General features: G+C 42.8%; 1 protein-coding gene across 1 annotated transcript in view; it reads right to left on the reverse strand.

Moving 5' to 3' along the window:
* CRYBG2 (crystallin beta-gamma domain containing 2) overlaps positions 1-23,562 on the reverse strand; it is a 221,013-nt gene extending 197,451 nt beyond the window's left edge. Inside the window, exon 1 of the mRNA XM_082248058.1 lies at positions 23,258-23,562. Within this exon, the coding sequence (XP_082104184.1) occupies positions 23,258-23,460 (203 nt within the window). The 5' untranslated portion in view covers positions 23,461-23,562. The remainder of the gene's footprint in view (positions 1-23,257) is intronic.
* Between the last annotated feature and the right edge of the window lie 1,621 nt (positions 23,563-25,183).

The raw sequence follows: 25,183 nt of genomic DNA on the forward strand, positions 1-25,183 counted from the left end.
AGTATGTCATGGGCCTCATTTAAAGTCCCAAAACCCCCCATATACCCCCTTTACAAATCAGTGTTCCCCTTCCCACTATAGATTGCCGGGGTCCAAAGGCCACACAACAAGTACTATAGACCCGCATTTGGCCCTTGGACATCAGGTTGGGCACCAAGGATTTATCCCCATCACAATGTTCAAAAGAAATATGCTTTCCTTTTTCCCAGGGTGACATATCACCAGTTTTTGTGGCCAGAGGGAACTTACTTCATATTCCTTCCACATACTGTATGATATTCTTATACAGCTTGCATTAAAACTCCTTGTCACTTCACAGCAAATTTCAGCCATCCTTGACAGCCTCACTTATGTGATGTCATAAAAATGGATTGTGCCATTTATTTAATGCTAAGCACTGGATATTAGGACAAATCTACCTCTGTAGCATGCGACCGGGACCCGAAGCACCTTAGGAGGAGGCTTATGTAGGACCAGTTGCATGGATGGAGGGACCCTGCTGAAGCAGAGAATAAGGTAAGTACCTTACTTATGCACTCCTAGACTAAACAAGCATTTAAACCCTTACATTGTGTGTGTGTGGGGGGGGGGGGGGGGGCATGCACTGCAAGGGTACATTTTGCCTAAAACCTGGGGTTCAGATTTATAAATCTACAGAGCAGCCAGGAAATCTATGTGGCACAGAACAGCAGAGGAATACATCTTATCCAACAACTTCTGCCATCTGGGCTTTTACTTACTTTACTCGACTTTAACTTACTATATACAGTAAATACTGTATAAGATCTAGGGATCATTACATATTCTAACAGGAAAGTGACAAAGAAAAAGTTCCAAAATACTGTAACAATTCCATTGTTAAAATATACTAGTTTATTTTGTAAATTCCCTTCTTATAACAGCGACCCTATTCAAGCAATTTATGCAAATAGTTTAGAAGTAGCTTTGTAAACCCATAAATATTTTATTTTTCCAACAGTACATGAGCAATAAAATTTGCATTACAAAATATAGAAACAAAAGTAAGTATGCACAGGCCAATGGTTACTGCTATGGTGCAGTACATTTATATACTGTTGTCATTTTTATTGGTGTTAGCACTATCCCGCAAAAGGCCATAAGCATGCATGTGTTAACATTGGAGAATAAACATGAACATGCCAACAGGGTGAGTGCCACAGATACTGGCTCCCAGCAGTTTACCACTGTCAGTTGGCTGTTATTAAAAGAAAAATACAGTAGTGTAAAGATTTTTAGTGTCTATAGGGTCATTTTTGATAATTCAAAATAGTAGAGAAGGTACCTTCATCCCAATTAACAGATCAAAAATAGACCAAGGACTAAAGGAGTCCTACCACATAGTGGCTGATTAGAGGGCTTTTGGGGGACTTTAATGGTACTTAATAATTAGTTAAACAAACAGGTTCTAAAAAATAATTACAAATTTTATTTCAATTATTTACATAAACACAAACAGATAAAAGACAAAAAAGAGACAAATATACAAACATTGCAAAAAATGCACTATTATATAAAAGCTCAATGTACTAGTTGGCTAGTAATCCTCAGTTGATCTGCCATAGTTGATCTGCCACTATGGCAGATCAACTGAGGATTACTGGCCAACTAGTACTAGTGCTTTTATATAATAGTGCATTTTTGGCAATGTTTGTATATTTGTCTCTTTTTCGTCTTTTGTGTTTATGTAAATAATTGAAATAAAATTTGACATTATTTTTTAGAACCTGTTTGTCTAACTAAGTATTAAGTACCAATTAAGTCCCCCAAAAAGCCCTCTAATCAGAAACTATGTGGTAGGACTCCTTTAGTCCTTGGTCTATTTTCGAAAAATACAGTAGACTTTCACTAGATACTGCTGTATCTATAAATGTCTACAATTCCCAACTTTTCTTTTAGATGTGACACATCATAATGAGGCTTCAAATGTTCATCACACATACCATTATGCAATCACATGTTTTGCATAGGCCTGCAGACATTTTGTGAGTGTCTAATAAAGTATAGTACTGGAACTGGAAGATTATTGCAGGCAATAGCCAGGCAAGACAACACCTGTACTGCTGTATTCAATTTCACACAGGCCGGGAATGACTTCTTTGTCTACAGTATTTAGGAGTTACATTTTGTAATGAATAGCAAGGGGTTCTATGTACCCCACACGCATTTACAGTAGGTATGGAGGATAGCTTGATATCTGGGGGCCTTCTTATTTTAATATGGGCTTAAGGATTTTGATAAATTGACCTCCCCCACTGACCACCATAGCAGGAGAGGTGGGCATGAGGCCCTTGCCCCATCAACATGGGGACAATATGTCTTGCCAAGGGGGCCCCTGGCAAGGCACTTTACCAATGTTGGCCTGATATGGTTCACTAGTCAGCCAGCCTATTTGCCCATATATGGGTCTTGTTTTGTTTTTTCAATGAGGACCCTACACTTTTTGTTTTTAATTTTTGTGTAGTGTCATCCCAAAATCCATATCACCCTTCCCCGAACTAGTCCTCAACATTGGGAGGGTACCTTACCTGGGGAAGGGGAGTGGGGAATGTGACAAGGCACCCTGATTCTATGTTGATGAGTACAAGGAACTTATCCACACATTCCTGGTGGATGTGAGGGTTTCAAATATTAAAATCTGGGAGGCCCCTTTAAAATAAGTTTGCCCCCAGATATCCAGCCCCCGCACGCATAGAAACCCTGAGTAAGGGGCACATGAGCCCCAACACATGAGTAAGGGAAAAATAGTAATCCTTATTGCCCATTTACAAAATTAAATGAAAAAAGTAAATGAACACATAGACACTGTTGAAAAAAATACAATAAAGCACTGCCCCCAGTGTAAATCCAAAATCAATTGTGTCGTTCGGGGACCTCATCAATCACGATGAGTGATGCCCAAAAACACAGAGACACAATGACCTGAGCCACGGCAATCCTCTTCTGCTGCAAATGACAGAGTTTTACAATGCCTCATGGGAGGTGTAGTTCTGCAACAGCTGGAGGGCCGTAGTTTGGGAATCCCTGGTCTACAGCTTCTCCTTTTATTGTCTGGTTGAGGAGGGAACAAGACCTAGTTCTATTACGTAACTGCAGTAGCAAAACAAAAAGGTCTCCAGCCCTGCCATGTGCTAAGGGCTGTGCAAACTTCTAAACTGGATGGACAGAAATAAAAAAAAAACTCCCATATGCTTAAAGAATATGTAACCCAACATTTCATATTTCTGATATTTGCCTGCTCTACCATGTACATATATGAAAACGTATCCTGTTCCTTTGTATTGTTTGTAGCAATCTCCAAACTAGGAATGAGTGGAGTGATAGAGTTCACTAGCTTTGCTGTAGGTAAAATGTATTCGAAGTGGACATTTTCAGTTTACATTTTTAAGCAATTTAGGTGAAATTTTATTTCATTTTACGTAGAGGGTGTTCTTTGTATTTATAATTTCCTTGCTTTGTTTGTGTACTTGATTAGGGTATTACCAAGGCCTCTCCCCATATTAACCTTACCCACCATTCCCATAATCCTGAACAAAATACCAGTGACACCAGGCTGGAGAAAAATTGGCCCAGTAGGCCATTTTATTAACAAATAACATTTTTTTTACAACAGAAACCTTAAATAAACCAGTATCACATGAAAAGTTGTTGGTCTTGGGAGGCACCAAAAATTCCAATTAAATATGTATCAGTGTAAAAATACTTCAACGGTCCCCAGCCGCGCAACACCAGCTCGGAGACAAACCCACTTCACCACTGATACCTCCTTGTTACCACTTCCCGTTAATCCACTATTAACCGGGATACACTAGAGGGCTCCATACCTTAGATAGATCACCCTATGCACTTTACCAAAACTGTTTACCGCCTCCAAAGACCCCCAACCGCCACAACAAATAATAACATGACCAACCAACAATCCACCTCCCCTTCAACATATACATATACGTACTGTCCGCACTCTATCTTTCCTTCATCATTATCTTTATTTTCTATATTTCTTTTTTTTTTAAACAACATGACACACAAGCGAAACTCCAGGGCGGGAGGGCGGGGATCCGTTCTTCTCTGCTTCCCACGAGATACTGTGATGCACTGTAAGCACCCCCACTGTTCTCTGACTGTAAGGCCCACCTACCTACAGACTGCCCAATCCCTGACCTTGACCTCTAGTTGATCCTCACACCTTAACCCTTAACTGCCCGTGTCCCTGTACCCCCATCATGAGGCCCTGCGCTTATTTTTTTTTTTTTTGCTTCGTGCCTGTCTGAATTGTTATTAGTGTTCAGTCCACTTTAAGCACTTGCTGCCCACCCACAGGTCATTTACTGCGGAGGGGCGGCACAGCATGTGCCCGTACATCATGGAGTACTTCTTGTTTTTTTAAGGTTACATGCACAATTTCTCTGCAGACCCGTGCTGTGATTGGACAGATGATTGGAAAATTAACAATATAAAATTGTTAAAAAATATAAAATCTAAGGTGCATTATTAAGGGGATCACAAGCAGAAGAAAGAAGGCCCTGATCTAATTTAGAATACTGTGTCCGGTTCTAGAGACCCCACTTACAAAAAGATAAGTTAGAACAAGTATAGAGACAGGCCACAAAATACTGTAGTGAAAAATCTAAAGCCTGGTACATACTCCTAGTTTTTTTTTAGTTCAACCCAGCAGAGGTTGAACTGACAGCTCAGGAGGAGCCACTATACTAACTATGAGATGTTAGTACAGAGATCTCCTCTGCTGTGCTATTGTGTTCTGAAAGGCAGATGACCCCCCCACCAGTACACTCCAGTCAGTGCTCTCAGCCAATGGTTAAGGACACTGATTGGAAGCTGATCGGCAGACCTATTTCGGTCATGCCCTTTGACAGAAGCTAGCCAAATGCTCGGCTTCTGTCGGACCAGCTGGAGCACACACGGGCCAAATGTCGGTCTGCTTCTATTGAACCTGCCGATGCCGCGCCACATTTGGCCTATGTGAACTAGGCTTAAGGAATAAAACATATCAGGAGTAACTGCAGGAACTTAATATGTACAGTCTTGAGGAAAGAAGGGAAAGGGTGGACATCATTGAAACCTATAAATACATTAAGGGTGTGACTAAGGTTTGGGAGGAAAGTATTTTCACGGTGAATAGATTTATTAAGATTTCGAAAAACATTAGCCAAAGATAAAAGTTTCAGTCTTACTGTCTGGATGCATGTAATACAGTACATGGGCAGCGAGTCAGACAATACCAAGTCATCAATAACACAGAGCATTCCATATACCAGAATTGTGGAATACCTTCTAAGCCAACAAAGCTCCAGGTTGGAAGACAAAGGAAAGAGCGAGTAGGAGAGAGCTACAGGAGGTCAGTATTTTCAATATAAAGCTAAGATCAGAGACATGAGGAGCTAAGATCGGAGACATGACCTTAAAATGGTAAGAGGAAAGTTCAAACTTGACCCTGGAAAGCGTTGTTTACCTAAAGAGTAGTTGATGTTTGGTACAGACAAAAGGGTCAGATAGGGGCAGACTCGATGGACTACTTTGTCTTTTTCTGCTGTCACCCTTCTATGTTTCTTAATTTTTACCCCATTGACTCCAATGGATTTAGCTGAAATAGTGAAATATTAACAAAATCTCCCAATTTCTGCCAAAAGATCTCATCATTCAAATGCAAAGCCTTAATTTTACTCATCATCCCTACTCCTAATTGTTCTCAGGTAAGAAAGCAGGACTACAAGTTAGCACATATACAAAACATGAGCCAAATTCATTTAACAGATTCTTGGATTCCTTTGTACAGTAATGAGCAATAAAAACATGATAATCAAAGGCTGTAAGCTGCACTTATGAGAACAGTGCTATTAAATATAATGGCAAAGATCTTATCGTGCAATTGGTTTTCAGTATGGGGGTGGGGACAGCATTAAATTGAGCCTGTTACTTTCCCTGCATGGGCTGAGCAAAGGTTTACTTCAAAGGAAATCTCTCCATAAGAAAATTCTTGTTGCCTACCTTGTCATCGGATCCAGTGGTTTTTCAGCTTTTTTGAGGCACTGACCTGGAACATGCTGTATATATGGGAATTTCAACTTCCCTCATTGTAATCTGTATTTTTCAGAGTCTTTTCAAAGTCAGTTACTCAGAAAGTACTGAGGCCAGAAAGACTACCATTTTAGAAGGTAGCAATGGCAGACCTTATATTTTCCTACAATTTTCCTTTAGCTACTGTTGAAATAACTTATCTAGCGCACCTCCTAAGAAACCTCAAGTAGAATGGGATCCCCCACAATGCGCAGCCAGGCACACTGAATCTTCACAAGCACACTTGAGTCAGAGAACAGTCTGTGACTTTGTTTTTTTTTTTTGTTTTATTGTGGGTTATAACTTGGATAGGGATGGGAGGTTATGGGATGCCCATTTGACTTCCACAAGAACTTCAGGGACGACTCTTCCTATACACAGTCAATATACACAGCTCCTCTTCTTCCTCCAGCACATACTTGTTTGCAGAACCAAACTGGAACACTGTAAATGCCTGGCAGTCACTAAATCTAGACAAGCAGAAAACCCATTACAGGCAAGAACCCGAGGCCCGTTAGGTGTGTAGTAGAACTTCAGTGTCCAGTTTGCATCACTCCTGTGGTTACTGATCCCAGCACCACCTCTTCAGCCACTGCCAACCCACCTGGCTGCAGCTGCCTGTTTCACTAGCCTTCCAAGCTAGCTTCTCCCCGCAGTCCTCCAGACTGATGCTCACCAGCCCACCAGCTGACTCAGGAGATCTCCTAGATGTGCTGACCTGCTCCTGTTGTCCTCTCCTTGCTCCCGTGCCTCCAGGAAGGGTTTCCTCCGTCTGTTTTAGGGGGGCTTCCAGCACCCAAGCCCCAGGCCTGAGGTCACTCCCACCCCCCCACCCCCCAGACTAGGGGGAACCCTCGAGGGCCACCGACAGCCTCAGCACTCCATCTCCAATTTCCACCAGACTTCCTCTGCTGGCATGACTCATGCCAGCAGACTTAGCATCCATTTGCTGGGGATTGGCTGAGGCCATCATAATTATGCCATGCAGCTTCTCTTAACCTCCATCCACTATGTGTAGAAAATTCTCCAATGTCCCAGAAAACAGGAGGAGGCACCAGGAGAGGCTGGCCGCTGAGTCATCCAACCCTGACCTAAAATAACCCTGAACCAGATTACACACAGCTCAGGCTTAGCCCTGAAGTAACTATAGTTTGCCTACTCTAAGAAACCTATACCAACAACCTTTTCTTGTGAAGTGCAATCAGGTCACCAGAACTAGTGTTCCCATTGGAAGATTTCCCCTCTATTGCTTTTCTGGGGAATAACTGAAAATGTGGGATTTTCTTTTACTTACACTTTCAACTCTAATGGTAAAAAGGACAACTAGAGAGGGTAATTCTCTTTAATGGGGATACAGACAGCAATAAAACCTGACAGTGGTTCTAACTCCTCTTTACTCTGCTTAAAATTTAAAAAATACTTTTAGTTTTAGTTATATTTTAAGGTCACACCATTCATGCAGTTGGACTGCGCGGGGCAGTTATTCTAGCACAGTCCCACCACATGAAAGGCAAAATGCCTTGTCTCCTGTGTGCCTGATTCGCAACACTGCGTTGCAGTAGTGTGCAGGCACAGTGCGCTGAAAAAGAGTAGTGCATGCAAAAAACTGACTCTTATCCGAGCTTGCCAACTAGTAGGCCAGGAAAGGATGGGGGCCAGCGTGCCCCCTCGGAACTCTACCAGGCCCCATGCTCCCAACATTGGGTGGATACCTTGCCATAGGGGAACCCCCTCTCGAAGCACTTTGCCCCCAACCTGATGAGGACAAGGACCTATCCCTGACAACCTGAAACTGGAAGCCCCTTTAAAAATAAGGGGGCGTTCCAGATATTGACCTTCCCTATGTGAATGGGTAGAGGGTGCAGAGTATCATTACTCATTCACAATAAAAAAATGTCAAGTGTAAATAAAGACACACTTTTTGACAAGTCCTTTAATATAAATTACAAAAAACCCACAAAATCTCCCATGATGTACATTTATCAGCAATCAAGTCATCCAGCATTGTAGATCTGTGTCAATCAATGAATGGGGTCTGAAAGAAAAAAACCTCACCAACCGATGGACAAGATCATTCTCGATGACTGCTTGCACAGAATGACATCTCGCAGGCCCTGCCCTAAAAAGTAAACAAAGGGGCATGGTCTACTGGGTGATGTCATTGACCAAATATGGTCATATATGGCCACTGTCATTATCCAAATATGGCTATATGGCCGTATTTTGGACAATGACGATAGAACTATCTCCACCCCATGTTTACATGGCCAGTAAATGAATGAGGCATCACTGGCTGCTAAGAATGCAGCAGGTACAAGCGCCTGCCCACTTCCTCAGCAATCAATTACATTAAGCTGTCATATATATTAGCAGTAAAAATACTATAAATTATGTTTACCTACCGCCAAACAAGTAGAAAGTCTGGAGTCTGGACAAACGCCCATCCAGCCAAAGCTTGATCCAATCTTGTGTTTGGACCAAACTTGGAGCTTATCCCTAGCCAGGAGCAGTCATTGATTATCATGTCACTAGCAATACAAAAAGAAGCAGGTAATTTCCTGAGGGGGGGGGGGAGGGGGAAGAACCACCAGGTCACCTAGACACAAAAATTAATAAAGTTAAAGTGGTTTTAAAGCTTAAACATTTTTTACCTTTATGTATTCTCTGAATAAGATCCAAAAATGTTTAGGCATTATTTTCCCCCCCCCCCCCCATATTTACCGGAATCCTCACTCAAACCAGTGCTGTGCCCATCTGTAGCAGTTCTCCGGTGTAGAAGAGAACAAGGCACCTCTAAGTGCAATATAGACCATTTAATAGAACATAAAAGGGTTAAAACAACTTACAAGAAGTTCTTAAAGTGAAAGCCAAAAGCAGAAGCTGGAGATGGATCAGCAGCATATCTTTTAAGCCGGAGGAGCCCTTCCTCGGTTGTCCAGTGTCCGGGAGGCTGCTTGGTGTATCGGTGTGCACACAGCATGGTAGGGCTTCCGGTAACCACGCTGGAACGCACGCGGCCGGTGTCAGATGTGGGTGGGCGGTAACATGTTTCGGAGCATGCACGGCTCCTTAATCACACCTTCCTGGATGTTGATCTATTCAACCAGTTGGATCCAGGGCTCTACCCCACAGAAGCACCCACATATACACCTTTTTTACCCTTGGCTTATCATTACCCTACATACAGGATACACCATGAGTAAATATTGCTATTCAAAGGGTTTAAGTGTTCACATGTCCAGAGGTCATATCTATGGTCACATAATTTTACCAGCTGAAGAAAAAAATATGTAGAACAGCCGGTCTGTAGTCATATTAGGTTCAGATGGGCTTTGAATGTAAACCACCCTCTGTATATCAGGGTAGTGGCTCAGTAAACTTTTATATTTAGGACTTGGTGACACTTTGTGGAAGTTAGAAGAGCTCAGATTTGAAGGTCATCTGAACATACCCTATGTGGTATTATTCACATGTTAATCGTCGTTTATTGTGATTATCATGCACTTTATTTAAGGCGTACATTATTGTTTTGCACAATTATGTTTGAAGGTCACAGTTATGCTGCCTTTGATGTTAATAGCCTTATTTGAATATTTATGCCACAGCGCTAATAGCACTACTTACACTATCGTTTTATTTGAGTATACCCTATGTGGTGCTTATGCTATCCCAGGATAATTTGCACAAGTGTGGTTTTTCTTTATTCACTTAGGGCTGAATCACACGTTTGCATTTCAGTTACGCTATCGGAAATCTTTCCCCTCACTTTTTTACCCTGTTAAACCAGGATATAAAGGTGATCAAGGTCACAAAAATTTAAGCCGCACAGACAGAAATAAAAATCTCTAAGAAAAAGCAGTGGGTAGGTTTTTTTTTTTTTTTTTGCTGTATGCGTTACCCTTGGAGAGATTGCCCATCAATTCCTGTCCCTCCCCCCTATAACAAGGACAGAATGTGGGAGAAATTTCCCCAGTGGGACACAGGCAGCAATCAAATCATGACAATGGTTCAAACCCTAAGAAAAGGTTTTGGGGCTGTAGTTGGGCCTTAAAGTGGATTTTTCACTGCAAACAGAAGGTCTGCTTTTTTGCCAGCCCCTTCAATCACACCCCCAAACAAACTGACAAAGCAATTTGTAATTGAACCGTTTGCCCCAAAAGGCACTGGCCTCAGTCATTTCCTTGGGGGGTGTCATTGTGCCTCCCAGCCAAGCTTAAAAATCCAAGTCCTTCAAGAATGCTACCAGCTCTGTTTGGAGGCACAGTTTCATCACCCATCAGAAGTCAGGGGAAGGGTACTGATTTTTTGGTAGGGTGGGGGGGAATTGACGAACAGTCTGTTTACAAATGGCTTCTTAGAGCCATTTGTTTTAGCCATTTTACCATGAAAGATCTGCTTTCACACAACTTAGCAGTAAAAACTTGTTTGTAGATTATTTATGTAGTGGGTGCTGCTGCAGCCCGAGACTTATATATGCAAAGGCAGGCTAACAAGGACACACAGCTTGTCAGCAGCTGCTAGGGAATTTCCCCCCTCCCTCTCCTTCTCTCACTGTGCAGTGAGTGAGAGACATATTCAGAGACTCAGTGCCCTCCCCGTGTCTCCATTGGCAGGAGGGGCTGGCCAATCGAGGAAGAACTGCAAGGAACTCTGGGATATGTAGTCCCCAACCCAGGCTGCCCCACTGTAATCTCCATGATAAAAACTATGGATACCAGCAGGGCCGCTGATAGGGGGGACCACCAGCCCTCTTGTAGGGGGCCCGAGCACACAGGGGGGCCCACACAGAGAGGGGGATTAGTGATGGACAACAATTACAGAAATCTTCCTCCAGCACCTGAATCTGATCTCTGTCCCTCTCCCTGCTATCAGCTTTTATCTGCTGAGAAAGAGACAGTCATCCCTCACTAATCCCCCTGCCAGCACTTATCTCTGCTCAGGAGTTTATTTGTAAATTGTAACTTTGTTTCTCTCTCTCTCTGTCTCTCTGATCACTGAGCTCCAACTGCCCAGCATGTATATTTTTCTCACCTCATCTTCTTTTTTATTTAACATAGTTTTTTTTTTTTTAGATTTAGCAGGAATTATGTGAGTTGTGTTATATTTGTGTCTGATAATAGTGATTTTGTTGTAATTTTAGCTAAATATATCTTTAATATTTTCTTGAGGGGGCCCTGCCAGGTAGGCTGTACGGGGCCCCGCGATTTCTAACAGCAGCCTTGGATACCAGCAGCCCAGGTACTGAGAGAAGGGATCTTGCAACAGAGGCTTCCAGGGAGAAAAGGAGAGTTATCATGAGTGGAGAAGACTGGACGCTGGAGAAGGGTGCTGTGGTTCTGGGTTTGTCTGATCATTCCTGCTACAGCTCTGAGGTCAGCAGGGGGACATCCAGGGCTACAGAGAGGACCCGGGTGCATCTTTAGTCATCCCTGTCAGTGTGTGGTAGCCAGTCGGGAAAACCTGGAGAATCGATCCTATGATATTTTCCCCTTGGGCCTCTGGACACAGGATTAGTGAGAGGGCATTTGCCCAATAATCCATAAGCCAGATCACTGAACTGCTGTTGCTCTGCATCACTTGTTTAGGAGAATCTGTGATGCTGTTACACTCTGTTTGGCAATGAAAGTACCTGCCTGATTTAACTGAACATTACCAGCACCATTCGAGTCCTTTCTATCTACCAAGCCCTCTTTGGATGTACTTTGTGCTCCCCACGCAAGGAAGACAGCAAGTGCACCACAATAAAGTCATCTAAAGTCTGAGGGGCCCTGTCTACATTTAGGACTCTAGTCATTATATGAGCGAGTTCAAGTTGTGGGTTAATTCAGTGCACTGAATCAGTTTTTGGGGCAAGCACCACATGTGGAGATGCAATGAGGCTGGGGTGTCCATACAGACACTCTATCCTCAGCGCACCTAAGCTCCCTCTCATCCGCTGAAACTGTTGCGCAGCCAAGGAGTTTTTCTTAAATGTGTGGACGGAGCCTGATCAGGATTTAGAGACACTAGTTTGTCATCAGAACTGTTCTCTTTCTAATTAACATCAGGCAGTGGGCAGAAAGCCAGCTATTACCTATAATATCCACCCACTGCCTGCTGTCAATCACAAGGAGAGAGTGGATCCAATGTGAAACCAGTGTCCCCGCTTCCCCATCAGGCTCTACCCACTGTCAGCATTGTTGGTTGCTAGGTGTCTGTCAGCTGTGAAGCCAACAGTGTCCTTAACAACCAAACAGCTGGAGGGAAGGGGGGTAGCATTGAGAAGCATGTATTTTGCTGCACAGCGTACATAGACAGGTACAATACCCGTCTCTTTAGGCCAACTTACAGTTAGTCTTAAAGTGGAACTCTACTCAAAAGGGGAAGTTCCGCTTTAAGGATTTGTCCCCCGCTCCTCTTGCACAATTGGCACTTTTGAGGAGTGGGGGGGGGGGAAGCAGGTACCCGATTTTGACAGGTAAAAAAGGCTCAGCAATGAAAGTTCTCCTTCCTCTCTATCCCAGAAGACTGCATCCACCAATCCAGGATGCGCCGTGCAACTCGCGCATGCGCAATGAGCACCCGGCTGTGAAGCCGCAAGCTTTCACAGCCGGGTGCCCAGAGTGAAGATGCCAGCGCCGCCAAGGGAGGAAGGAGGATAAAGATGGTTGGGGTGAGTGCAAATCTGGACCGTGGGACAGGTGAGTGGCTGTTTTTTAAAAGTCAGCAGCTACACTTTTTGTAGCTGCTGACTTTTATTTATTTATTTTTAGCTGGCTGGAGCTCCTCTTTTACTACCTCCAGTTTCATTATCTATGAACTTTTTTTAACAGCATGCAGTAATAGTGCCAATTTGTAACAGTGGCACTATTAAGAACTACCTGAATCTTCTTTACCCTTCACGTTTCGGTAAAGCCAAGAAAACTGGTGGCAGGGCTTTCTGAATCTGAGGCTGTACCTTTTAAAGAGCCATACTAATTTTCTAAAAAAAAACCTGAGGGTGTTTGTGTTCTGCAATGCAAAAGTCTTCAAGGTTTTAAAGGGGAACAAAATCCCCCTATTCTTTACAGCCAGGAAAGCTACTATCTTAGCTTATATTTGATCTGCAGTTGCCATGGTGCTGCATGTGTGATAGTTATAACACCAACTATTTGATGGCTTGACAGTTTGGTTAAGAGCACGAATTGCGATCGTTATCATTCAAGGCATGCCTGTATTGGGAAAAATCAATGAGTTTATTTCCAGTTTAATAGGACATTTCACTCAAAATTCATATTTCCTAACTTGACAGATACTGAACAATTTTTTTTATACCTTGGAGACACTTCTTGGTGACATATCTGCACCCAGAACTCTTAGTCTGCATACCTGCTTTCCCCATAATGTAGGGGTCCCTTTCTCTCACTCAAAAAAATCAATGTGGACAAGAACAGGGTTAGGAATTGTGGCAGAGAAATTTGCAACAATAACTTTAAAATCATTTTGAGTCTTTAAGCAATTTGAGGATTTGAGCTGACAGATAAGATCAAGAGATAATCTCACGCCTCTGGTTATGGGGCAAATATCTGTCAATCAAAAGCTCTAGGGGAAGTGGTGATAACCATTGTTCTCCTCAAGGACAAAAAGGTTTCCATTCCACGTTAACATAAAATTACTAAATTGGCTAAGTTTGTAATTTTACGAAACTTTCTGCAGCTGTCAGATGACTTGCTTCCCTAAGACAAAGTTTGGCCATCAGTACCCTTTTCAATTAGCTCAGAAATATACTCAGTAGGTAGTAATGTCAGGACCAGACTTTTTGTGTCTTTTAAAGCAAGTCAGTAATGGCAGTTGTAATATTTCTAGACTCACAGATTCAAAACGTACAATGCTGAGCTGCAGCAGGTCACACGCCTTAAGGCCAACTCTAAGTCATAAGAATTGAAGCACTACAGGATATACTTTTTGCATAGAAGGGTTAGGACCTGCTCACATGTGTGCATCTAGGGTTGAACTGAGGGTGTGGGGCGTTTTGTGCGTGTTACACATTCAACACATGCTTTACATGACATTGAGCTTACTGTAATGTTACTGTAGGCATCTGCTGCTCTCACCTGTTAGCTGCTAATTGCGTAGTATTATGTGTAAATATGTATTATAACCTTCTGTCTCTTGGAGGCTGTCTTTAAAAAACCTCAGTAGGCGGAAGTAGAGAGAGAAAGAGAAAGAAAGTCTCAGCCACATGTCCTGTCCATGTTGTAAATCCAGACCAGAAGAGACTATCATGCAAGTATACCTATGTTCCAGTAGTTACACTGCAGCTGCTCATAACTTTGGGAAAGTGTTTCTGAATCAATGTGACAGAGAGAGTATTTCTGTCCTATAGTTATTATCTCACATGCACAATGCCAGATAGCTAGGTCTGTGCTATTGCATACCTCCCAACTTTTGAACTTGAGAATGAGGGATATGTCAGGGAGACAGTAGCATGCTGCAGCAAAAGTGGGTGTGACAAAACATGATAGTGGGAGGGGCTTAAATGCAGTGGTTAAACAAAACCTGGGCTTCCTTGTATCTATAAAATATGATTTGATTGCTGTGCCACAAGCTGGAGTCTCAGGGAATACATATAAACCTCAACACAATCATTTAAAAATAGGAGGATCACAGGCACTCTGTCTTCATTCCAGAGAGAACAACGGTCTGCTGTCCACAGGGAGCGATCTTGGCTGCCCAGAGGCAATCACGGCTGCCCGCCCCATGGATTGGCTTTCCCGCTGCCTAATGGGGGTGCAAGCGCCTCCAGTGGCACGCGCATACCCTCAGGAGTGAATCCGAGAACCGACGTATAGGTACATCAGTTCGTGCATCTGAGCCAGCCTGCCACAGTATATCTGCGGTGGGGAGTCTGCAATTGGTTAAATAGGGGATCATGAAGGACCTGAGGAACCCTGGGATGGAGCCAGAGAATAAGTACTGCAGTATGTGTAGCACATAGTAGCAAATGATGGTCATGGTCAAGTGTTTGTGCGCCCAGAGTTGTATGTGAACTCTTACTTTGTAAAACAACCACTTTCTTTTTCTCAGCTGCGTAAAGGGCATAGAGAGGTAGGGGTGGAGACTAACTTGGGGGCGGGTCAGCAGGAGGCAGAGAAACAGCAGCACACTGATCTTCCCAGTAAAGAGCTTGGGGTGGGGTTGTTAGCACAAGTCTGACCATTTGAGTACAGGCAGGCTGTGCTCCCAAATAGAATGCAAAGATGAAAATGGACCACTATGGGATAGATGTGCTTCCGTGTTCTGGCGTGGTCAGTTTGAAATAGGAAAGCAGGGGAACTGTCAGTATCACTAGGTATTACACACTAAGGAAGCGATGCAAAGAGAACAGAATAGTTTTACATACAAGTACATGGTACAACAGACACATATCAGGAATATGAAATGTTGAGGTAACATTTACTTTAACCCCTTCCCATCAACCGCCTTTAAGAGTTCTTAACACCAGGAGGCAGAGGCAGGCATTCGGGTCATGTGACAGCTGTGATCGGCTGTCACAGTGATCACGTGATCGGAAAGCTCCCGATCGCATGTATGCATCCGGAGCTTACGGATCCCTGCTGGCTACTGTGCTGGGATGCATACATGCATACTGTCAGCGCCAAGGGGTTAAGGTGTACATTTTGCACAGACAACCATTTCCAAACTTTGCTAAAGTGACAAATTTAATTTGTTTACCTACATATATGTCTCTGGGTGTACAAATCCTCAAGTAAAAGTTTCAGTAATGTTGAAGGTAATTTAACACAACAAAAAAACCCACTGACATGAGACATTTGCATTTAAACCAGGCTTCCAGTAGTTGTTTAGGTCATCAACAGTTGAACGGTCACCACCTAGTATCATACCATGCATCCTGCAACAAAGCTGTAGCTCAACTTCTGTTGTTTACATACTGTGGTGCATGAACAGATACACAAATCTAATCAAACAAATAAAATTCCTCTGTACATAATGTTTTGAGCGATTCACACAGAAGGGCGCAAACCGCAGTTTGCCTTCCCACAATTATGTTGTGTGCATAAATGCTGCTGACTAATAGTAAGTAAAAAATGGAATTGTGCCCAATAGTTTCAAATTGAGTTTGGACATACAGGCATGAATTACCCTGTTTTCTCAAGCAAGGTACTGTACATTGTTGTTGGGTACTTTCTGCCTAATGTTACAAATATTTCTGTTTATACTAATCCCTCTCCATCCGAAAAAGTTTAAACTTTTTTTTGTGCATCGTGCCCCTATTTTCAGTAAAAAAAACTAAGGTTAATTTTAGTGCATAAAAACACAATATATTACCTAACTTTTTGGTAAAATATCAAAAATAAGGTGGCATCAAGTAAATAGATGTCAAACTTGTCAAGCCTTGAAACTGCAAGGATCCATGAAATAGTTACCCCCTTCCTGACCAGGGCCTATTTTGCGATTCGGCACTGCGTGAATTTAACGGACAATTGCGCGGTCGTGCGACGCTGTACCCAAATGAAATTGACGTCCCTTTTTTCCCACAAACAGAGCTTTCTTTTGGTGGTATTTGATCACCTGTGCGATTTTTTGATCATGCGCTATAAACAAAAAAAGAGCGACAATTTTGCAAAAATAACAATATTTTTCACATTTTTTTATATGAAATTCCCCAAAAAAATTGTAAAAATCAAAATTTTTTAACATTTTAGGCCAATTTGTTTTCTGCTACATATGTTTGGTAAAAAAAAAATCGCAAAAAGCGTATTTTGATTGGTTTGCGCAAAAGTTATTGCGTTTACTAACTAAGGGAAAGATTTTTGTCATTTTTATTGTTTTTTTTTAACGAGTAATGGCGGCGATCTGCGATTTTTTTTGCGGGACTGCGACATTGCGGCAGACAGATCGGACCCTTGACTGACATTTTTGACACTTTTGGGGGTACCAGTGACATTACTACAGTCATCAGTGCTATACATATGCACTGTTACTGTAAAAATGACACTGGGAGGGAAGGGGTTAACTTTATTGGAGAGGGAGGGGTTAAGTGTGTCCCTAGGGCCATGCTTCTAACTGTGATTGGACGTGGCTGTGTGTGTAACAGCAGAGATCAACGGTCCTACATAGCAGGATCGTATGATCTGTGCTTTAACACAGGGGAGAATGACAGGCGGCTTTGTTTACATTAGCCGCCTGCCTTTCTCCCTCTCCACCCGACGATCGCGAGTGACTGCCGGACATCGGGTCCGCCGGTCACACGCGCAGGCTTCTTAGTGAACGAGCGGGGGCGGGAGCGCACCTCCGGCGGCGCGCACTCGACCCCTATTGGCTCCCAGGCTAGTGACGTACCGGTACGTCACTTTGCCTGGGAGGGGCTGACCGCCGCCGTATATAGTCGGGCGGCGGTCGGCAAGTGGTTAAAGATGCCTACAGACATTAGATGGTGGTAAATATGCATGAAAAATCCAGCCATCGAAAAAGTTAATCTATCATTTTAAGAAAACAATAGTGATCGGCAACCAAGCCAATCAACTCTCTACAAGAGAATACTAATGCAGGCGGCTGGAGAGGTCAGATCAGTCATGCTGACCTCCAGTTCAGGCAAACTTTTTTCTATTTTTGTCTGTAGATTTAATGAAAGAATTAAAAAAAAAAAAAAAAGTCAATGTACAAACTGCAATAGCCAAAGTAACCAGTCAAAAAACATCTGGTGTTCTCTGATATCCGTTTGATTGAGTTACTGTACTGTGCACTTGGTGTTTTGCTTCCAGCTTTTTTGGCAAGTCAGTTTGTCTAATTTGAACAGACTGTTAATTGTAAAAAATGTAAAAAAATAAAAAAAACGAGTTATGAAAAAAGCTAGGTTTAATGCACACCTGTGAAGATAAAGCTAGCTAACTGCTATGTAGACAGCAAGGCATGCACCTGCAAGTTCCTACTCATACCTCATAGATACCTGGAAGATACCTCTTGATACCCTGGGAGCCCCAAAAAAGGAGTTATGCAAAATACTAACTTCAGTTCCATGTGTTAAGACCTGGTCAACTCTCTTCTGCCTTTTACATCTCACTGCTAATGAGTGAGGCCTCACATCAAATTAAGGAGGACATGTGCTCTTGTTTTAGTCTTTCCTTCAATCAACCACTTTGTTTGGCTGTGTAGAACGAAGAAAAAAAAAAAAAAACTACCTGGTGTGAGTAGCATGCAACTCTCGCTCCATGATACAGAGGCAGGCATCAAGTAAATGCACTGTCTTACAGGGGTGGGGAGAGAGTCTTTAGCCTCTGTGTAGGCTTAGACCCGAGACCCCTAAAATGTACACAGAGCTTGAAGGAAAGGTGAATATAAGCAGTATGGCATGCCAGCATTTCACCAAACCTGTTGCTTTGCCCTTAATTCAGTGCTGGATTTAGACCTTGGGGGGCCCGGGGCACTTCAAGTTCCTAGTTCACATGTTGTATACAAACAAAAAGTCAACTGAAATGAATGATAAACTGCATTTGTTTAAAAAAAATATATAAAATAAATCGGAGTTCCACCCAAAAGTGGAAGCTCCAGTTTACTGCTTCCTCCCCCCTTTTGGTGCCACATTTCGCACCTTTCGGGGGTGGAAGGGGGGGGTTTCCTGTCAAAAAAACAGGTATCCGCTCCTACTTCCATGTAACGGCGCCACGGCGACCTACGTAATTTGCGGCCCCCTCCTCCTTCCCCCGCTGCCTTCTGGGAGACACACACAGGTCCCAGAAGACAGCAGAACATTCAGAAAGGCTTCACTTCCTGTTTCCCTTAGTAAAGACGCCGACACCTGCACCTGGAGCCTGATGGACAGGTCGGCTTTGGGAGCCGACATCGTGGGCTCCCTGGACAGGTAAGTGTCCTTATATTAAAAGTCAGCAGCTACAGTATTTGTACCTGCTGACTTTTTATTATTCCCCCCCCCCCCTGCTGGAACTCCACTTTAATTCTTGAAGAAGACAGTTGTCTGATATTTTTTTTCTTTTCAATTGTATTGACTGAAAGAATACACAGTACACAGGTTATTGGCACTAGGAAGTCATATATCACAGTTATGCATCACAATACAATATTTACAAAAAGTCTTTCTTCCTACACTTAGCGTTTGCAAAATCTTTAAATTAAGCCGAACATAAATGCCAGCCATAGATGTTCAGAAGGGACAGGCCGAAATCTGATCCATCAATGGGCAAGCTGGTGGTACCCAAGTCGATCCACCAATCAACTTGGGTGGGTACAACCACCCTGTTGGATTTTTTACATGTGATTACTGCCGACAGCTATAGCCGCTAGAAGTATTCATTGTGTTCCGCTGGCCCACGCCCCCCTCCTCCATGAACACTGACTGTGTTGATAAAGGAATTAAGCGATTTTCTTTTCTACTACCTGTGATGTAAGGAAAAAAAATTTGATAATATATGGCCTGCCTAACTCATCAAACTGGATCATATTCTTGAGGCTACTGATCTCGACATCCAATAGGCACAGAGCACTTAGTATTTAATGGGTCATCTTTGTTCACAGGTAATTCTTTATCAGTGCCAATTTGCCGAACGACCTTTCTCCTGAATAACTAGTGACCATCGTGCTCAATTATATTCTAGGAGCTACATTAACACCTGACACGGTCTCAACAAGCCCTTCAAAATAAAACTGCCTGTTGAAATGGAGTGAGAGATGACCGAAGCTGCAAACTGGACAATTTCTTTAACAAACACACTACTAAAGTCGCAAGTGGAAATATATTTCATTTTTTGATAAAGGAAGTCTGGGGCCCACTCTGGCAGGGGTGCCCAGGGCAATTTTCCCTTTTGCCCCCTTATAAATCCAGCACTGCCTGCATTGGCAGTATACTGATCTTCCCAATGAATGGCTGTTTAGGGGGATGTGTCAGCACAAGTCTGTCCATTGAAGGACAGGCAGGTTGAGCTCCTAGCACAGCCAGAATCTGAGCACTTTGGGATGAATAAGCTCTCATGCCTAGCATGGTTAGTTTGAAATAGGAAAGTAGGGGGATTTTCAGGATCACCAGAAATTTCACACAAACACACAAAGAAAAAAAGCAGAACAGAATACTTATTTGAACAAGTATATGGTACAACAGGCACATATCAGGAATACAAAATGTTGGGGGTAACAAACACTTAAACATGTGTGCATTCATGGAGTATAGTCCTTTAGCACACCATGTTGGAATCAATTATAGGGTTAAGAGGGTGCTGCAACCACTCCCTATTATTCAGCTATTCAGCGTTTTAGGACAGTGCAGGGACCCTGTGACGAAGGGTACCTGTGCAGTCTTCAATCATTGTCTTTCTATGTGATCATGCAATAAAGAAGAGCTTTTCACATTGAAAGAAGCTTGTTGGTATGCTGATGACAAATCTTATCCAATATGTGTGCGTTAACACAATGCATGGGAAAGAGGGAGAGTGAATGAGCCCCAAAAGTCTGTATTTTGCCTATGCATTGCAAAAGAAGATTTGCTTCACTCCCCCCTCACTAGCAAGTTTTTCCTGTTCTTCGTAATACTACAGCTAAGCACCTCTAAGCATATCTGCAGAATTGCTGCTGGACCAATTACCTATGACAGCAGAGATAGGAGGGCAGCCAGATGCCAAATCTCATTCTTCTCACTGGTTGCATTTTAAGACCTGTACCAATACTAATAAACCAGGTTCTTTGAAATAAATAGCAGAGACAAGAGAATGACACAATTAAATAAATTACAACCTTCCTTCTTATTCACATTTCCATACTCCATACGGAACAAATAAATTCATCAAAAAGAAAAGGATTATGGATATAACAATTTAGAAACAGAAAACAAAAAGGGTGAAAACTACCAAACTCAAGAATGTAGGCTTCTTTCCTGTTTGTACAGGTATACGTGCTTACATGTCCTAATGGAATCTGATGTGACTCTATTAGCAAGAGACGCTTGGGCCTCCTGTCTCTAAACAACTACAAGTGCCATCATGCCCTACATGAAGAACATCACCTCCGAAAAATATCAGACAGATTATAGAGCAACATTAAAAATATATTTGTTATGCCTTTTTTCACATCTGTACACATTTTACCCTTTATCCTGTTTGTTTGGTAGAAATACAAAAATAAAAAGAAATACCTATCTGTCATAAACTGATATAATCAATGTATTGGAAAATAACTCAATATAATAGATGCATATTTCTCGTTCTAAGGAAATAGTGATCGAGTCTCATATTCCGACATGGATGTTATATCCATATCTACAGTACATAATGCACAGCTGTAATATCAGTTTAGTATGTAAAGAAAAATGTAACCCAGCTTGTAAAGCATGGTTATATATTTTATACCAGCGTTTCACCCCAGAGGAACCCTTACAACAATTTTCAGGCCTCAGAGAACCCCTACATTAATCAGGAGCTATTGGGAAAATGTCTCTTAGTTTGGTGCTCAGTGAAGAATACTCTCATTACAGTGGTGGGATGTCATTCCCAAAGACAACTCATCAAGATCATCCCTGTCTTGCAGCTGACTCTGCCAAGGGGTGGTGGACATGGAACTATGTAGGCACCATCATATGGAAGGTCAATCAGCTACAGCTCAAGAAACCCGACGGGCTGAATGAAAAAAAAAACTGAAGAGCTCAGGAGGAACTGCTGTACTAACGAACGATCTCCCCCGATGAGCTATTGTGTTCTGACAGGGGGGTGGCCCCCCCTCCCCCCACCAGAACACATGGATGCTGATCGGCAGACCTTTTTCGGTCATTCCCTTTCAACAGAAGTTGGCAGTTCAGTCAGCTTCTGCCGGACAAGCTGCCGTACACAGGGACCAAATGTCATCCGGTTTCTATTGAAGCTGCTGATGCCGCCCGGCATTCAGCCCATGCATGTGAACAGCCCTTTAGAAACCTCTAGAGAAACCTTAGGGTACTCTGGTTGAGCATGGCTGTGCCATAATGGTAGAAGGTAGTTGTTTTTCTAAACTGTTTAAGAACTATAGGTTCCAATGTGTCTTGATATTTACACAGTATGACGGTTCAGTCATAATATGATTTTATTACAATTGTTCTTGTTAATTATATTTATTTACAATGATAAATGTAGGCTATTTTCTTTTCTGATGATGAAGAGCTATAAGTCCAAGTTTTTATGGAAGTCCGTAAGCTAACTTGTAGTTGCACAAGATGACAGGTGGCTCAGCCATAACATGTTTTTATCACTTTATTGTTTACATAGTATGTTAATAATCTATACAAAACAGAATCTAGTTATTCTCTTCCTGTTGGAGAATTATATATCCCAGCTTCTATGGAACAATTGTCCCTAATGCTGGCCATACACGCACAGAATTTCGGCCATTTGCAGACTGAACGATTATTCGTCGGTCGAAAGCGAGTTGACCACTAACTTACAGAATAAACTCTTTTACATAATCGTTTTCATGATCATAATGATCGTTCAATAACATGCACAATATGAGTCAGAATATTATTTTCGTTTCAATATTACCATACACAAAAAAACTTTTGTAGAAACTATAAAAGTTTTCGCTATTGATCCATCGACATTAGCCGGGCACATGATCGAAATCGTCGGTAAACTTGTGTTCACTAACGGCCCGATTTTCGAACCATCTTTCTTAAAACAACCATTTTCGGCTGAAATTCTGTGCGTGTATGGCCAGCATAAGTGATTTTAAGCTGGCCACTCACCAGTAGAATTTAGTTGAAACATTTATATGGCAATTCAAAAGAGCGTACCTTTAGAGACTCTGGAAATTTTGCATGAGAACTCAAAAATGTTTTATTCAATTGCCTGGTCAACGTTTCAAATTCTATCTTTGATTTTGGGGTGCACATACGCATTACAATAAGTACAATTTTTCCTGAATGAAAACTTTATCCACAGTTAGAATTATGTAAATTCGAGAAAAAAATTTCCATCCTTATCCTTTAACATTCCTCGTCAGTATGGTCATAAATGATTGTTGATTTGGCCCCATTAACTATTAAAAATCAAACGAAAGTTGGGAAAACAATTTTTAAACAAAATGCTACTGGTGTATGACCAGCTTTGAACAAGATGATAGCATCATAGAATGTTATCATTTCAGCATAATGCTATGCAGCTGTATCTTTGCAGAGGCTGTAACAGCATGGTCCAATGTTGTACCCCCTTACCTGTCCTTCCTCCCCCTTTTCTCGCTCCAGCTGCTCCTGATCTTCTTCTCCACATGACTGTCCCTAGCAGGGCTCTTGTCCCCCTCACTGCGGCTCCTGACTTTTTCCTTTAAATTTCCCTCGCTTCTGGAGAAGAACCTCAGCAGTCGTTTCTTCAGTCCCTGCTTCTTGCTAGAAAGGGATTCCACATTTGGCGATGACATACTGACAGGGGCCACTTGGTGCCACTTCACAGAGAATCAGAGGCTTGGGGCACAGTGGCGAGGCCAGGCTGCGGTGGGGTGGAGGTCTGCCTGAACCCTGGGGCTGGAGGAGGACTAGGGGAGGGATGGAGACGCTCAACTGTCACCTGAGGCTGTGACAGTCACATGGGACGCCAGTGGTTTGCAGACAGGTGCGAGAAGTGCATATGAAACCAGAGCTGAGCCTGGAACACCCTTTCATTGCTGCCTCCCAGAAAAGTTGAGAAGACTGCGAGACTAACAGGGTGTGTGCAAAGGTATACACAGCAGTTGGTGTGCAAGCAGGACAACAAGCTATGTCACGGTACTAGAGTAGCTAGCAGATTATGTCTGTGACTAAAAGGTTAATATTTAGGTTTTTCTTTATCTGGGTATGTAAAGGCCAGCAGCTAAAAGTTCACCAATTAGAGGGAGGTGGGGGTTATTTGAAAGTTTCCGGCTGTAAGCCTGAGATTCAAACACAAAAGAGGGTTAATCCAAGGAGAAGGATTGCACTGACGTGTAACCTTTCAAAGCACATTTTTTAAAGCAGATGCTACATTTCTTCAGGCATTTCTCATTAATTGCGGGTTACTAATTTCTGCAGCCCTACGTAAGGTGCAGTGTACACACAATCAGAAGGGTTAACAAAGATTGGCACATGAAGAAAAATTTGACAAAAAAAAAGGTGTGCGACAATTCGTTAATATGGTGTACGATAGTGGGGCGCTGTCCATCCATACACATCTATCTCTCCTCTCCCTTGTGCAGTGCTCCTTCTCGCTATTTACCCCTTCCCCTCTAATGTATTTACACAACTGTGGTAACGGTGTACGTGTTAGAATTGTTTTTAACTTGGCACATTAGCACAAGTGCTTGATTATTTTTGTGCACGCTATCAGACAATAATAGAAAATTAAAGGGTAACTTCACCTTCGTTGGGGAAAAAAATATCAAATAAAGAAAAAATAACATGGCGCATACGATTGCGACACAAGTCTTATTGTAATTGAATGTTTTTCTGCAGCTGTTGTAATTTTCTGAAATTGCAATGCAATATGGCTGCCTGGAGGTGTTCTGTACACAGAATGTATACTGACCACACCCCAGAAACATTTCCTGCCTGTGTGATTGGCTCACCACTTTTCCAAGAAGTCTGCCTAAGATACAAGTCAGATTTCTGGCATCCCCTGCTACAAAAATGTCATTTTTGGTGAGATACTCCCAATAGGAACATGTCTAAAGGGATGCAGGCCCAGCAGATTTCCTCATTAGTGCTCGTCAGCTGCACAGCTGACTAACAATTAAGAAACCACTCCCATTAGACCCATTTGGCAGCCGCAGCGCCGCTTTAAACATTGGGGTTGCCTGTGACGGTCCGTCCGTCCGTCCGATATTACCCCCCGTCACGCGTGACGTCAGCCGATGTGATCGGCATTACGTCACGACACCGAAGGGGGCGGGGCGGCTCAGCGGCTGGCGCGGCGGTGAAATGAGTGGTGGCTGAGTGAGTGGAGGGAGGCGCGCCGACGATGATCCCTCCCTCCACACTGATGACGTGCAATGCGGCCACCACTACAACACGTGACATCATGATGATGAGGTGAGCAGCCTACCTTAGGTCAGAGAGTCAGACAGTGGCAGCAGAGAGAGCCAGATGAGAGGCTGGCGTGCGAGCAAATGGGCTGGTGGGTCGGGGGGGACC

Source organism: Pelophylax lessonae (assembly GCF_965119305.1).
Source record: "Pelophylax lessonae genome assembly, chromosome: 2".
Taxonomy (NCBI): Eukaryota; Metazoa; Chordata; class Amphibia; order Anura; family Ranidae; genus Pelophylax; species Pelophylax lessonae.